At 40.6% G+C, this 16,887-nt stretch overlaps 1 protein-coding gene across 1 annotated transcript; it reads right to left on the reverse strand.

The window, feature by feature from the left end:
• Window positions 1–10,224: 10,224 nt before the first annotated feature.
• C13H5orf47 (chromosome 13 C5orf47 homolog) lies at window positions 10,225–16,887 on the reverse strand. The gene is given in 5 exon segments (XM_026858533.1): window positions 10,225–10,251; window positions 10,630–10,687; window positions 13,165–13,271; window positions 14,728–14,816; window positions 16,422–16,887. Coding segments are annotated over 5 exon segments (747 nt in total).

Here is a 16,887-nt window from a genome sequence, read left to right on the forward strand (position 1 = left end):
GACAGCTGCAGGGACGTGTCGACACGCAGAAATGCGGTTGCACGGAGGGCAGAGGGGGCCACGTGTAAGCGGCGACGCCTCACGGGCACAAGCGCGGTCACAGGGAGGGCCGGGGCTGGAGGGGCGCCCGGGGCGGCTGTGGTGCTGCAAGGAGACAGGGCCGGCGCTGCGGCCGGGTCAGGCGGGCTCCCCTTGCCCGCGCTTTGGGCCCGGTTGCCACTGGCCACTGCGTCCATCCCCAGGGCGGTTGCTGCTCTCTAAACGCTGGAACTGCAGGACAGGAACAAGCCACTAGCCCTGCTCGGCTTCGGACGGGGCTGTCCTCCTACCTGCAGAAGCCTCAGTGGTAACACATCACCCCCACAACAGGAGGCACCGCCACAAAGTGCCAGGCTGGCGTGCCAGCAAACACAGTCCCTCCCGCCAGCGTCACCGAGATCACCAGCCCCGGCAGGATGAGGCTGAAGCACTTTGCTTGGAGACACAGGATACTTTGGGATGACTTTAGCCTGATTTGTTTATAAAGATAGAATTTGCCTCCAGAGCTTGCAACTTGGCATCTTTTACAAGATCTAAAAATACTCCTAAAAGGCGTGAACTGTTTCCATAATGAAGCCTTTTAGAACTCACTGGTGAAAATTCATTTAAAGCCATACTTTGGCAGAGCAAGTGAAAGCACTTAAAGCATTGGTCTGAGCTTGTTCACAGTACAGCAGTTCGATGCTGAGGTGCAGTCAGTAGAGGTGGGGCAGCTAAAACTACCTGCTACTAACATCACCTTACATGGTCCATTAAAGAGCCTGTTTCCAACAGCTTTGCCAGTTTTTAATGCTTGAGTTGGAATTTTCTGTATCACATTTCTGCATAAGGCCAAACTTCTACAGTAAATTTCATCCAAGAGTTTTTCTGGGTTTAAGAATAACATTCTGCCATATATAAAACTTTGAATAACTTTTGCTCAGTGTTAAAATGTGTTGGCAGATAGCTTTTTGGCGTTCTCAGAATCATCTGCAAAAAAATTGATCATACCACAACGTTCTGGGAGTTCTTGGAAGATTTCTTAAGCTCAATAGCAGAGATCCCCTCAGATCCCATCCATCAGAGGCGTGTTCAGCTCAAGACTCAACAAGATTTTCACTGTAACTACTACTCCAGGTTGCTGCTGACTAGACCAGGAATAAATAGCTACAAAGAAACCTGACAGGTTGCATCCCACAGATAAGGGAAAGTGTAGGACTTAGTCTCTATAGGTCTGAAGCAGCACATAAAAGCACTCACTAAAGATTATTGATTAAATTACTACAATGTAATGTTTTAATATTGTAGTAATTCCAGAAATCAACCACCAATGCCCATCTGGGCTAGGATCTTTGCAAGTATACAGCAAGTTATAAACCCTGCAAAGTCCTTTTCTCATGCTCTGCACAGAGGTGAATGTCACTGTGATGGTTTGGCTCAGGATGGTAATTAGAACCTTCAAAATGTGGAGGCTGTAAGAAAAGCCAAAAGCACATACTTTGCAAATGACAGAAGCTCAGTCTCGTCCCAGACGTTGCCAACTCTCCAGATCCTGTACCAAAGCTCTCTGATCCTAGAGGGGCACAGGACCAGTCTCCTATCAGCATTTCGTATCAGTCATGTACAGCATCACTGAGGCTGGCAGGAACCTCCGGAGACCATCCAGAGCAAACCCCCTGCTTAAAGCAGGGACAGACAGAGCAGGTGTCCACCTGGGTTTTGAATATCTCCAAGGATGGAGACACCACAAATGCTTTGGGAAACCTGTTCCAGTGTTCAGTCACCCTCAGAGTAAAATAGTTTTTCTTATGTTTAAATGAAATTTCCTGTGTTTCAGTTTGGGCCCATTGTTCCTTGTCCTGTCACTGGGCATAACTGAGAAGAGGCTGGCTCTTAGCCCCCGAGCCTTCTCCAGGCTGAACAATCCCAACCCTGACAGCCTCTCCCCATGTGCAAGAAGTTCCAAGCAAGAAAGTACAACTGCAGTGACTCTTTCCCCAGCTTTCCATGTATTACAGATTATATCATCTGAAGTGATTTGAACATCCAAAGAGATTCACAGGCTCTACAGTTACCTTCCACTGAACTACTCTAGCTCCTTTGTCAGAAAACTGGCTATTTGCAACTGAGGGACTAGGAAATATTATTAAAAAATGCAAAAAGAAACATTGCGTTATAATTCCATATAAAAGGTGTGGGTTTCCACCTTTATCTGGTAATTACCAAGGGGCATAAAAGTGCTTTGTTGAAAAGCAGCGTGATGTCTTTCAGAGCTTGAAAATCCATTGTGTGATATGAAAACCAAATCATTTTAATGCACATCAACATTGGTAATGAAGATCCTGCTAGCCAAAATACTACCTTAGCAACACCTAGGCAGATCCCTCTGACTTAAGAGTTGTCTTAAGCAACACTTCACAAACACGCTGATGTTAAATTTCCAGAATCACTTGTGCAAACCCATGGACAGTGTGGTTACACAATGAAAAATAAAGTTGCATATAAGGTTATCTGCCTGCTCAGCATGTCTAAATCACTTGAACCCACTGATACGCTTGCAGAATTTAATATATTAACTTTTGTTGGTTATACTGAATACTCTTCAGAGTAGCCTGGCTAAAGGGCAATGAGGTGAATCCCATTCCTTATTATGCATTACTACCACTGTAAAATACCTTTCATGTAGCTGCAAATCTACTGATAACTGAACAGAACTGAACTCTGCTGGAGATATTCCATATAACCCAGAGAACACAGCTCAACATTGCCAGCACTCAAACACTGGCAGTCTGAGCCACTTTTTCACTAGAAGACTTTTAGTTGTACTAGCAGCAAGAACCTGTGACAAGAGAGCAGGTGCTGCTTTTACCTTATGACTTTTCAGGGTACAAGCACATTTTAAGCAACGTCTTTCAGTGGCACCATCTGAGAATTTTGGCAGTGTGATGGAGGGAGATGTGCAGAGAGATACTGAATCTCTTAAAGCCCTCCTTGGCATTACATCCAAAAACTTCCATTTCCTTCATGAAACTGAACTAGTCCTGTAACTATGTAGGGTCAGTATGCCCCATTTCAGTTTGAAAATACCTCTTCTCAAAATGCCTCTTTCATGAACAGAAAAATTTACCAGGAGTAAATTTATGTAGCAGGATACTTTATGGACAAAAATACATGCCTAAAATTGCCAGCAAGATCCTAAAAGTGAAAATCCCCAAGGACAACATTAAAGCAAACCCAACTGAATATGAGAAATCAAAGAGTGACACACTGATTTTCTTATGGAGCGAATATAGAGTCTGACATTTCCACCCACACACAGTGATGGGCAATAAGACAAAGCAGCAATATGGGCAACATGAGACTCCAGAGGAATAAACAATATACTTCTTCTGTCAACAAAAATATATATCTCTTTTTATTCTTTTAATGTCTCCCATGATATATTATTTTCTATTTCTAGTTAAACAAATCAGAGCAGAACTACTGTTTTCATTATCAGTTTACACTGAATATTATTGTCGTGTGTTAAGAGGCATAAGATTTGTAATACAGCTTGGGTATAAGATTGCACTGTATTGTAAATTCTGCAACTTGTAAACAAAATCTCAAAGAGAAGTTCAACCTCTACACACTTTAACATATAAAAATGATATATATATAAACATATAAATCGACTTCTCTTCAATACTGATTAATATAATTTTACTTACTTGCTCCTCAATCTATGAAATTCTTATGCTTATTGTCCCTCTTCATAAAATACATTTCCTACACACCATGCATTTTTTCTATAGTGTTTTTGCTCATTATTATAAGTAATACTATCTTTATTTGTTTTCATATATTGAAAAACTGGGTCAGGCTTCCAATAAAAGTATTTGAAAAATTGTGAACAGGCAGTAGGAATTAATACAAAGAGAAACTACAAAACTTGAAGGCACAAAGTGAGGACAAAGTCTCAGGAAGTCAGACCAGTCACAGTAGTCAAGATAGGGCAATCCTAGGAGTAACATCATTCACCTCAGACTCTTCTGCCAAAATATCATGTTTTTTTCTCAGACATTCACATTAATTCATTTCAAAATTAGTCTAATACGACAATGAAAGCCAGTACAGAAGTTCAGGAGACAGTTTAAGCCAAACTCAGCTCTGATCTGAGTCCTGTGACTAAACAAATATATACAGTCAGAATTCAGATCCGTGTTTTCCTGGAGAAAACACCACAATGTGGATGAAAAGTAACATTTAGACAGAGCACATCAAGATTGGAAGGAATCTCGACAACCTCAACCTAACCCAAACTATTGCCACTATTGGGACTATTGCCACTAAAATGCTTGCCTGTAGGTACTGCAGGCCTGTAGAGGTGTTAAAAGGACAAGTTTCTGTTCCCTGCCCATGCTCCAAAGTGCTCCTCACTGCTTATCCTCCCTTATTTTGCTCAGTCTAGGACAACAGAGTCAAGCAAGGAGGGCATTTATGCTCTTTTCCTTGGGAGAGCACTCCACAGACAAATTAGCACCATAATCAACAATTATTACTCTCTATGTAGTTGAAGGAATTTCAAATACCAAGGGGTGTAAAAAGTGATCACATTTTAAGTTGGGGTTATAACTATTTGTAGTCACTGCTGTGCAGGAGCTCATCCACTATACAGAATTACATCGGCGCTGCTCGCTCCCTGTCACACACACATTAGGAACAAGAAAATAAGCAGACAGCAGAACAGGGAAAAAAAAAAAACCAGTGGTGTTAATTTATAATTCATTTCAAAATACAAGAGATTATAAAGGTTCTGGAAGAGAAGGAACATTTGTCAGCACCTTAGTAAACCTTCCTGCACAGCTCTTTTAATCTGCCTCCATTCCTTGTCTACGCAGGAATGCCAGGTGTGCGATAAATTTCACATATTCACAGCATGAATGTATTCTTGCCATGATCTCTGGAAGACTACACAAATCAGACATGTTCACAAGCAGCCCAGCAACATCTGCAGTTCAGCTGAACCATTCAGATGAGACGCACATGTGGGTTCACAATTTAAAGAAGAGATCCTCCCATTAATCTGCTCCATACAAACAGCGCAGAAGATGCAATATGGCCTATTCTATGAGGTGCCACAGTCAAGGGGAGGTGAAAGTACTCGGCATCTTCCTAGAGGTATTCAACTTCTCTCTGGATCAAGGCATACTCCCTTTTTCCTTAGGGGCCTACATATCTTTTACTTCTAAGAAAAGGAAACTGCAGCTACACACATTGATTTTCACTAGGTACGAGGCAGGCAGAAACTTTCAAACATTAATTTTTCTGCATCAGATCAGATGGCCACAATGCTTTCACTAACAAGTGAGCAACTTCCTGTGAATATTTATTAAAAATTCACTGTGGTCTTAATATGCTTCAATAAATCTTGCTCTCTTCCTCATAAAGTAAGCCTCTACTTAAGCAATAAGCTCCCCTGCTACTTCAATTTGCTGGAAAGCCTATAATGTTAAACTCATCAAATAGTTGCTTTGTTTTTTATGCAAATTCCTGTCACCATAGTTATATAAGTGCTTATGCAATGAAAATATACATAGTATTCAAACCTGACCATGTCACTGAGGATTATTTTCAAGAGCTAAAAATCAAAGTTGCATCCTGTTTTGTTTTATATTTAAGAACCTGCTGCACACATAAAATGTCATATATGCCCAAAATTTGCTTTCAGTCACGTCCCCCAAAAAACCCAACCAGAATTGAACTGCCCGCTGAAGGCTATTCTTTAGTCAGAGTCCATGCAAAATTGTATTAGAAGCTTTGAAGTTAAAACATGAACATTGACTACCAGAGAGGGCCCTAAAGACAAAGACATTTGCTGGATGTAAATGTTCAGTGAAGACAAAGGTCACCTTATACTTTCCCGAAATCTGAACATGTCGGAAAGTCCATATCCTGTTCTTGAGTTTTGCTTAAGAGCTGAAATCTTTTCATGGAGTAAATCACCAATGAAATATTGTTAACCTTGGTGATTGATTATGTTGTAATGGCCAAGTTATGATAACCTCACAGGTCATGGGACTGCAGAAGCTCTGCTGTTAGGGCAGAGGAATCTGATTCATCACACCACCAGAGCAAATGGGGCACAAGCAGAAGAGCTGCCTGGCAAGCCAAGCCTTCAGTTTGCAGGAAATGAGGTTTTATCTGAATTGATGGCTTTAGTCCAAATCAAGCAGGAAACAAACTCTTTTGAAAATGCCCACAAACTGGAAATTCCCAGAAAGGTCACTTCAGAAACATCAAAACACTTCCAAAACACAATCCCAAGTTCCCAAGCCTGCGGCTGATCAGTGACAGTCTCTGGCAACAGCGCCAGCATGTGCGAACGCCAGCTCCACACAGTAGCTGTGGGAGCTCCCAAGACCCTCTGGCTCTGGTGCAGCCTTGATCCTGAGGACTGCCCTGGGAAGCCTGCCCAAAGTCACAGCTCCACGTCGGGGAGTGTAGGAGCTCTGGCAGTCCCGCTTCAGCCAAGCCTCTTAGTGCTTCCAGACATGGAAATCAAAGCAGAGTTCAAGCTCCCAGGGTTTTCTTGCTTTTAGCTTGACAGCAGGTTGGAAGTGGTTGCCCAAGACCACCAGCTGCAGTTTCAGGCCCCCAAGCCCTGGACAGTCCTTGGTGCCATTGGACAGGCTACTCCAAGACAGAGGAGGCTGCATTGCCTGAGCTGATCTGCCAAGTGTTCCAGGAACCAGAGGAGCTCAATTTGGCAAAAACTCACCAATGGGGATAACTTCAATCAAAATATTTCAGGCCCAGCAGATGTGCTATTTCCACCTAAACTTTTTACCAATAAATCTCTAACAAGCAAGATAAAAACCAAAGGCCTTACTCTCCACTACTTACATTCATATAGAGTCATCTGCATTTATGAAACACAGTACAAAAGAACACTTATTCAGACCAGCTTTAAGATCTCAAGACAAGTGGCTGACACTATTATGTATGGATAACAAGAATTCAACAGCAATGCCTTCAGCTACTCTGTGTGCCCTGGCTGCCCCCTCCCACCTCTATACCGCAAGGTACCTCCTCAGATCTCTTGGCCAACCATTCACAGGGTTGAGATGAAAAATTTTTGAACTTTTAGAGTAAGCTAGAGTTTTGGTTCTGTGTAGAAAGGTAAATTATGTACTGAGAACAAGGCAAAGCAAAGACAAAGCATGACCTCTGTATTTGCACATCTGCTTTGGTTCACACTCCAAGTGAGATTTGTTATTAAAAACTTCAGGTAACTGATATGCATTTTGAAGAATGTGAAAGAACAACACTGCTTCCCAGGAACCACAGCAGGACAGTATAACACTTGCTTTTGGTTCTGCAGTGATGATTAAGGAGTTCAGAGGAGGATTAGTTGTTTTCTGAATCTCAAATATATGATCTAGTGCCCTGAGGTTCCCTTATTTATTTCTGACTCCTTTCAACAAAGAGGGTTTAAATAAAATTTTTCCTATATAAACCAACCCTTTTTTTCTTGTTGAACATGTTACTTACTTGGATCATACAAGCATGTTTTAATGCAACACAACACTTACTTTCTCTTCTGCAGTTTACACTTAAGTGGTCATATGAATTATAAAAAAAGAATACATTACTACAGGCATCTGAGCGGATGGTGATGGTGTGCGTGTCATCTGCTCTGGTTTGTATATCTTGAGCCAGGTTCTTCTCCAGACTCTTTTTTTTAGCAGTTTAACTGCACTGACTGCCCTTATTCACAACAGTACCTTTGAAATCTGGTCACTACAGTAGAAAGATGGACTTCATCACCCCAAGAGTTAGAAATTCAACCTGAATCAGCCTATATCTTTTTGCCCCACTGCATTAGCTGTTCTGGCCCAAAGTGGTCTGAAGCATAAGAGCCCTTTCAAAGTACTGCCAACCGAAAGTTTTTTATATTAGTAGATCCCAGCCAATTAATTATATCATCACTACCACAGGGTTTCTGGGGAAGGGGCTACTGGCTCTTACTTGTGGTTTCACACATGTTGAAGTCAGAGGAAGCACTGCTGCTCACCAGCCTTCACTCTGGACACAAACTGCTTTCTGGAGTGAGCTGGAAGTGACACAGGAGTAGAACAGAGGCATGTTGGACAAAGGCTAAGACAAGTATACAAGAAGATAGATTTGCTGAGATCAATAAGAAAGGCAGTAGTTACTTCTTCCTCTTGATTAGCAGGATGTTAACAAGTATAAAACCATATGGTATGGTTGACACTGTGTAGGCCCTCCCCTCACATCACACCTGGATGAAAAACAGAGCAGCACAGCACGTAAGTCCAGGCTACTCTGAATCCCCACAAAAACTAGCAAAGCCACCAAAGCTGGGCAATGCTGGGACTAGACTACCACAGTTCACTGGTCCCTGAACACACAGAGGGGAAGCTGGCACTCCTGCATTCCCACATGTGTACCAGTAATAGATCTCTTTTATCTGTATGTATCTGTTATATCTAATCTTCCCTTGCACCTTCTGGATGCTTACATACACAAAGTGGCTGAAGCATGCAGGTTAAACACCATCAGAGAGCCCTGGCAGCTACTGACAACCAATCTGTACCAGCGGGTTCCAAATGTAAGAGGTAAATGGATAGGGATGATCTAGGGCCATATTTATCTTTCAGAATGTCTTCCTTTTAAAATGATGTAGCATAGTCCCAGAGAAAAAGGTCTATATCCAAAAAATCTTGATGAGTAGGCTGAATTTAATTCAGAGCTTTAGGGTAATGCATCTCATCTATCTGTAAAAGTAGCAATTATCCACCTGGAAAAAAAGCTTTGTTTCCAGGGCCCCTTAAGTCTGTGCCAGTAAAGGTACCAACTGCAGTTGTAGTTTACAAGAAAAGAAACATTAGAGCACCAACTCTATAATCCCAGATTGTAAATTGTAAACTAAATACTCTCCATGCAAACATTTCATTGATAGAATTGTGGGAACGGGGACATCATCTCCCTTAGTAAAAAAAAAAAAAAAAAGAAAAAAGTGTGACTTCAAACATGTGTTTTGAAAATACCAAAGAACTATGACATTTTTGGTCTGCCAGAAAAATGATCACATCTTGATTGAATAGTTTGCTTTCTCACTTCCTTTTCCAAGCTGAAATGTCAACTATTTTAAGTAAAATCAGAATATTACTCAACCACAAATCAGAAGAGAACCTTGATGCCAGAGCTGTCATCAAAAGGCACATTTCAGTTACATATTTGCAGTTTTACTATTAAGAAAACAGAGATTAAACCCTTCCAAATACTTTGCTGCTTAATGACACAATCACTAGCATATTATTAAAGCTCAATACTGACATTCCAGTCATGGTATCTGCAAACACTAAGACATTATGCGATGAGAAACCAATCCTTTTATTGAAACCAAGGATGTCTAATTGTGACAGGTACATGTTTTATCTACAGAGATGAAATCCATATACATACTATTTTCATGAAGTCTGCATGTCCCATTTACACAATTTGATACTTTAAAAGGGCTTAACAGTCAATCAAGACTTCAAGTATGAAACTCCATAACAAAAGAAAATTTTATCACGTTACTGAAGTCAGCTAGATAAACAATACCTTCTGATTATGACAATATCATTATGTGCTTCATGGTGAACAGTAAGACAGAAAACATTCACCTGGTTTCATATTCAAAATACTTGCTGAGATTCATGTATAAATGAATGAATGAACATAAGGGTAATTGTGTATTTTAATATAATAAAGTCAAATGTATTCAATTCAGTAAGAAAAAACCTGCTTCTTTATATTTTGTGTGGAGTTCTGCCTCACTGAATTTGTGTTTGTTTCTGATTCTGACAAGCTACAAAAAAATAGATATAAATAGAGTCAGTGTTAAATGTGTATCTCTATTCTTTTGCAAGCAAACTGTCACAATATTATGCTCATTAAAAAGCTTTTGAAAACTAATAGCTAAGTGAAACACTAGACTTAATGACTTGAAATAAATATCTTGCAACAGAGCTGTTTAAGCCAGTGTAAAAACAAACCTCTTAAACAGTAGAAGCACATACACCAGGCAAACAGAGAACCTGTTTTCACTGAAATCACTTGCAGTCTTGCCACTGACATCAGTAGGAACTAGACTGAAATAAAAACCTTCACTACTTTTATATTTCCTTTTGGATTGAATCTTCCTTTATTTTCTTGCTATACCCAGCCAAAGATAGATGATTCCTAGAGAAAAAAAAAGATTACAAAAGTGGTGCATTCCCCTTAATATAAAAAAAGTCAGATATAAAGTGTGACAAATACTCTATTCAGATTCTTCAGATTTTACTTTGGACCATCACAGAAGGATTTAGCTCAATAAAAACGCAAAATCCACCTCCCAGCCTTGGCAATGCACACAGCCCTTCCTGCTGAGGACAGAGCTATCCTGCTTCCCAAACGTGACTGAAATCTTAAAAAACACTTGAGCCCAGTGTCAGCAATCCTGAAGTATAAAACAAGTATTTATTAATATTAAACAATACCAGTGCATCTTTTAAATATTCATATTTTGTTTATTTTAGCATTTAAGCTTGCTTGGCAATTAATGGACTGCATACATACCCTGTCCAGGTAGGATGCCTTATTCTGTGAGCTTCAGTTCATATCATTGCCGAATATTCTGTGAAGGCACATCATCATTTTCTGTCACACTGAATCTAATCTTAATTGCAACATTCCAAAGAGTAAATAGGTGGCATTAGAATTCAAGTAGATTTTTGTTCTCTCAAGAAAACTATTTATAGAGGCAATAAAGTGCAGCAATAGTTTTCCAGCTTTATTAATCTCATTTAAAAAAAGAAGATAAAATGAACCCAGTTTATTCAGATTTGTTGATCCATATCTAAAGGTCTGATAGAATTATTCCATTTGCTTCTTGTTTAATGAAAAATTCAGATCAATAAGAGACTTATCTCCTTTGATTTAATGTTGTGCAAAATCTGTTAATTAGGAAGAAGGTATTAGAATTGATGGTTTTCACCTAAATAGAGTTTAATAGTAAATTCTCAATTAAAGTTTCTGAAAAATGAGGTGCAATTACAATTAAGGATAGAGTAAATGCTGGGAGATAGAGTAAGTGTTGGGTTGGTTGGTTGGTTTGGGATTTTTTTGAAGTCACTGTCAGTTATTTATAAAGATAATGCTCTCCCTCTAGATGACAAAAAAAAATGAGCATCTGAAAAGGGAATGGGCCCTGTCTATAAATACAAGCTTCACAAATCAGGACATTGCATATCTGTAACAAAAAGAAGAGCAGATTAGCAGCCATTATATTAAGATGGTAAATCCACCTCGCAGTTTGCATACCAGCAGAATTGTTGGGTTGTTTACAAAATCCTGAAATTTTGGAGGAAACTCCCTGTTAAATATTTCTACACCCTTTTCCTCATCCCCTTTTTTGCTGAAAGCAAGTAAATAAAAAACCTGGAAGGTGTTTTTGTTTTTTTTTCCTTTATGTGCTATATATACATCCAACATATACATTAATAGCTGTACACAAAAATTTCTGCAATGATCCAAGCTGTAGATCAAAATCTTTCAATTAGGGAGAGTAGCACAGTGTTACAGCAGAAAAAATCCTAAAACACTACTGACATGACAGACACCCACTCCCCTGTGCCAAACCTCCCCTGGCTGGCAGGAACCGATGAGTTCAGGAGGAAGGGTACCCATGCCCATCCCTGTGCAATTCTTAAATGTCACAGGTACTCACATCTACAGCATGAGTTAGATACAGTGTTATGATTGCAAATAATTACTCACTGTCATTACTGCAAACAAATGAGCAATAATATGGATGAACAGTGCACCATATAGAGAAGCAGATAGCATTTTAATTGATGGAAAAGATAAGAGAATAAGGATTATCAGAGCCACAAAAGAGTTTCCATATAAGGAGAGATTTTGTAGACTGGAACTTCTCAGCATATAAATATAAATAGGAAAGAGGCCAATGGAATCTTGATTGGTATAAAGAATATGAATAGCACACAGTTAATACCCAGCATCTCATAATACTGGAATTATTCAGGAATTGGTTTTAAAGAAAACAGAAGTAGTACTTTTCCACATAATGCTTAATATTTGCTGAAGATGCTGCTGCAGCGTATTGTGGAATTTCTTCTACTATTCCAATAACATCCACCGCAGGTCACAGGGGTCATTCATTTTTGAACCAGAATTCACTTTTTTTGTTCTCATGAAGAAGATTTTTGAGGGAGTATTTTCTTGTCAGGTATTCAGAAACCTAATCAATATGCAACATGCAACATTTTACAAAAATAAAATACTGGCAACAATGGACATCCATTTTGGTATATACCCCAACACACCTACATATGGAAGCTTCTATCAGTACAAATGTAAGCTAAACAGAAGTGCTGTGGCTGATTATGCCATTTTTTAACTTGCCTGGTAACTCTTTATGGATTAGTATATTCTTGTTCCTAAAAACTCATCAGGCTGTGAGGCCAAAAATTCCAATTACATTTGTAAGCGTACACTGCATTATCTTAAATTGTGCAGCAACTACAATGTCTCTAATTGAAGTTGGCTTAATACAGAGCACTAGTTTTAATTCCTGAGTCATTTTCCAGTAATGAATAGCTGTATTCAGGCCACAGTGTGAGAATATGTTTAATGGTTGTGTTAAATTGTGATACAGCTACCTTTGAGGAGCATCTAATTTATTTATTGTCTGTATGAAACCAACCAGTGTTTTCCTATGTGAAAAAATAAATTATTCATACAAGTACTGCCTTAGACCAATCTGTGAATAATAGTTTAATTACATATTTCATGTATTTGGAAAAACTTGCAGATATTTTATGTTCATGTCTTTAATGTTAGACAGCAGCAAACACTTCTGCCTTCTTTCCTCCAAACGAATACATATAAGACCCTCAGTGAAAAACAAGAGTTTTACAGATATCGCTAGAAGTGTCTAAAGTATGCAGTGAATTCCATAATTTGTGAGTTATAAAAACTACTACCCAAAACAAACAGCTGAACGGACCTTAAACCTAGGGATCTTAAGTCAAAGCACTTGCATTAATAATTTGTTTTCTCCAGTAAAATAAAACATTATCAGTTCATTGCCTACCTTCTCCATTAAACTGACTGCAAGTCAAGAGTCGACTTCTGAAGTTTTCATTTTCTTCAAGCATTTTTGAAATTACTTTCCAGACCTTAAGCCAGACTTTGGACTGAAAGGTAAAATTGAACTTTCTCAGTGAAGCATATAAAAAGTTTGCATATAGGGCAGAATTTTGAATTCTCCAGCATGACTATGGAGACCATTTTTTTTGTTGTTGTTGAGGATTAGGAAGGGGAGGTCTGGAGGAGGGATATATATGTGGGATATACTGGAAGAAAGACCTCTATTTAAAAGTCAAAAATCATGCATTACTTCACGATTTTCCACATGCAATATCCTCCTCCTTTCTTGCCTAGAACTCGCTTATCCAGGGATTGTGAAGTGACCTTCTAGATAAGAAGATCTTAATGAAAATGTGTGTAGAGCCATTAAACTCTCTTAAAGTAATCCAAAATGGGGGGCTAAATAAGATTGCTTATTTTTCCCGGAGCAAGAACTTTCCCATATAATTCCTCAACAGCAGCATAATTCAGACCCCACACTCAGATTCCAGAAGAGCAACGACCTTGCCTATTTCATATCAAATACATATTAATCTGTTTTATAGATGTTGATGACCTTTATTTTAGAGGCATAAAGCTCCACTTATAGTGGTCACATTTCAAACTTGTGCATTTAAAATATTAAATTGGAACTGTTGACAAAGGCATTCAGGCAGAGAGGCAGACTAACAAATATCAAGGCTGTTAATGTGCTAACGTTATGACTTTTGCTGGACCCCATCCGTGAAACTAGTTTAAATCTAAAGATAATCACTTTCTCATGGACGTTTATGGCTAAAACATAATACATATTCCTCATTCTTTTTGAAGACTATTTAATGTACTAGAAGAACGACATCATAGTATGTTATTAGCTGTTCCTCTGAAGTCAGTAGTATTTTGCTGGTTCTAAATCAAGTATCTGTGACACTACTATATTACAGTCTAGCTGATTACTTGTACTTCACACATTACAAAATCTCATAATGAGTTACTGTTTTAATAAATGTGCCTTTTAAATTTTCAAGCATTTTTTGAACTATTGAACAGGAACAGAAATAGGTCTGTGAAACAGAAAGTAATTTTGTATTGCTACTAGTATGGTGTTAATACCTCTGATTCTTGCCTTCACTTACTTGTAACCTATGGGATTTCTTTGCTTAAAACATAAGATGAAGAGGAGCTACAGAGCTTTTCCCTCCTGGGTTTCACCCAGCAAGATGTGCAGCACCCTGGCCCCAATCCAGCAAGGCATTTCAGTACAGGCTTTAAGTCAACAGCATGCTCTCATTTTTCAAGGTAAGCACACACTTAAGTGCTTTATTGAATGAAAGCCAGAATTTTAAAGCCTCCAGAGAGGGAAAATAATACCATTTTTCTTTTCTGTAAGTAAGGTTTTCAGTAACAGACTACCAATTCAGTCTTTTAATCTCCCCTCATGCTCTCACATAGACATACACAGAACAAGCAGGAAGCAATTTTCTCAAATGCAAAAGCAGCTAATTCAGCTCCCACATTTTATACCTTTTGCTTCTTTCGTTTAATTACTTTATCAACATTTCTCGAAGGGAAGGGAAAGTCAAAGGTGTCAGCCTTAGCCTCTCGAAGGTCACCTAAGAAGAGAGTTTAGAAAGCATATTCTGAGTGTTTACAATATATTCCTGCCAAAGCTGTAGATCTTCCAGATGGAAACTTATTTCTGGTCCCAGCAGGTTACAGGATATCAGTCTTTTCACTGTGCTATCGCCTTGCTTAGATTCTCCATTATAACCATGGGCCAAGTGGGTGTCTCTCAAACTCCACAAAACAGATTTCAAAACTGTACAGCAACCAAAAATTAAGACAACAGGCTTCTGGGCAACACAAACTAGCTTTTAATTCCCTTTTTTTCCCCTTGCTATAGCAGCAACTAAAATTCTGCCAGAGCTCAAAGAGAAGGTAAGTAGATTGAGGCAAGAAACCAGACAAATAATCTCCACTAGCACTAAGAAACAGAAACAAGAAGGGCAGGTTGATACTGTGGATTCAAGACAAATATCTGCAAGGAGGAATGACTCGGGTGACTTTTCAGCAAGGTGAGGATGGCAGCTTTCCAAGGAGGTGCTGGACAGGCAGGGTATGGCATGAGCTGAGCAAAAGGGTGACCCATGTGGGGATGCTAAACATGGTCACAGCTGCGGGCTCATCCCTTGCTGCAGCAGGGCTTCAGGCAAAAGAGCATCCCCCATGCCACCGCAGTCCCACCACCAGATACCCATGACAGCCACAGCGCAGGAGGAAGGCTTTGGGTCACAGGCTGCCTCCAAGCCACAGATTGGCATCACTTAGATAATAACCCAGCAGAACCGGTGCTTTTAATTACAGATTAATGCAACATTTTACCTCGACATCTTTGGAAAAATGGCTTTTAGGAGGAGACAAAATTGTAAGACAATGAAAACATCTCAAGAGCAACAAGTTAATAAAATTCAGGATCACCCTATCTGTGTCACACATCATTTCCAGCTCACACACCAGCTTCTTCTCCAGAAGCCAGGTCATGTTCTCCATTTTCACTCTATTTTGTCCTGTGCAGCAGAGCTATGTTTCATAACAGATCACAACCAGTGGAAAACTCCCTAATCTTTTTTGTTTGCTTTTATAAAAAAAAAAGCACCCACACCCATGCCCATCCCAACTGTCTTTGGTTCCACCCACAAAGAAAGAAAATTAAGAAACATCTTTGAGCTGTCACAGCAACAAGGGAGCCAGCAGCACAGCGGCTCTCTGGTTAGGCGGGAATCTCCGAGGAGAGGACAGAAGGACCCAGAAGTTTGGTGTGTAACAAGCAGCCCTGTTGAATGTAGCTTATTTTTTGCCTTATTGCTGTCACAGAAAAGGACAGGGAAGGCGGCACTGCAGGCAGCCACCTCACCTTACAGGTTGGAGATGCTGTAGCTCAAAAGTGTAAGAGTTTGGGGCAAAAATATTAAATTTTTCACTCATGTAAGTTTAACACCATGTTCCACCTCCTGCCTAAATACCCTGTCCAACTGTACTGGGCACATTAAAACAAAAATTGTGCCACCTTCACCCCTGAGTGTGCAGAGTCTGATTGAGAGGGAGGACCCCAGTGGCACAGCATCAACAACACACCACAGGGAAATGGTTTCCCGCCAGAAAAGAGGAACATGGCGGTGCCCAGGGGCACAGAGGTCCCCGCGCTCAGAGACACGTACCGTGATGGCAGCTGACAGGCTTCACCACGCCACAGCTCCCTGCCACCTGTGCCCTGCCACTGGCAGCGGACAGCCCAGGGCTGGCCTCGTCCCCTGGCACTGAGGCGGCCCTCTGCCTCCCGGTCTCCCCCATCGGGCTTGGCTGAGGAAGCGAGGGCCCAGCCTGGCCCGCCTCGGCCTGCTGGCAGCCCCTGCCATAGCGGATGGTTGAGCCACAGCGGTGGGAGCCAAAGCTGTTGACATAAACAAGCGTCACACACGGCCTCCCCTGGCTGCGGCCAGGCTCCATCTGGGGGGGGGCAGGATGGCGCCGAGGCGTCCCCGAGGAGAGGCCAGGGCCAGGCGGGCCGGCGTCCTGGCTGCCACGCTGTGGGGTGAACAGCACTCGCGGCCTCTTCCTCTGGGCAGGCATGGGGTGGGGGGGCCTGCAGAGCTCCCCTGCTGCCCTGTCCTCTCTGCTCGCCAT

Source organism: Athene cunicularia (assembly GCF_003259725.1).
Source record: "Athene cunicularia isolate RWA chromosome 13 unlocalized genomic scaffold, athCun1 chr13_part1, whole genome shotgun sequence".
Classification (NCBI taxonomy): Eukaryota; Metazoa; Chordata; class Aves; order Strigiformes; family Strigidae; genus Athene; species Athene cunicularia.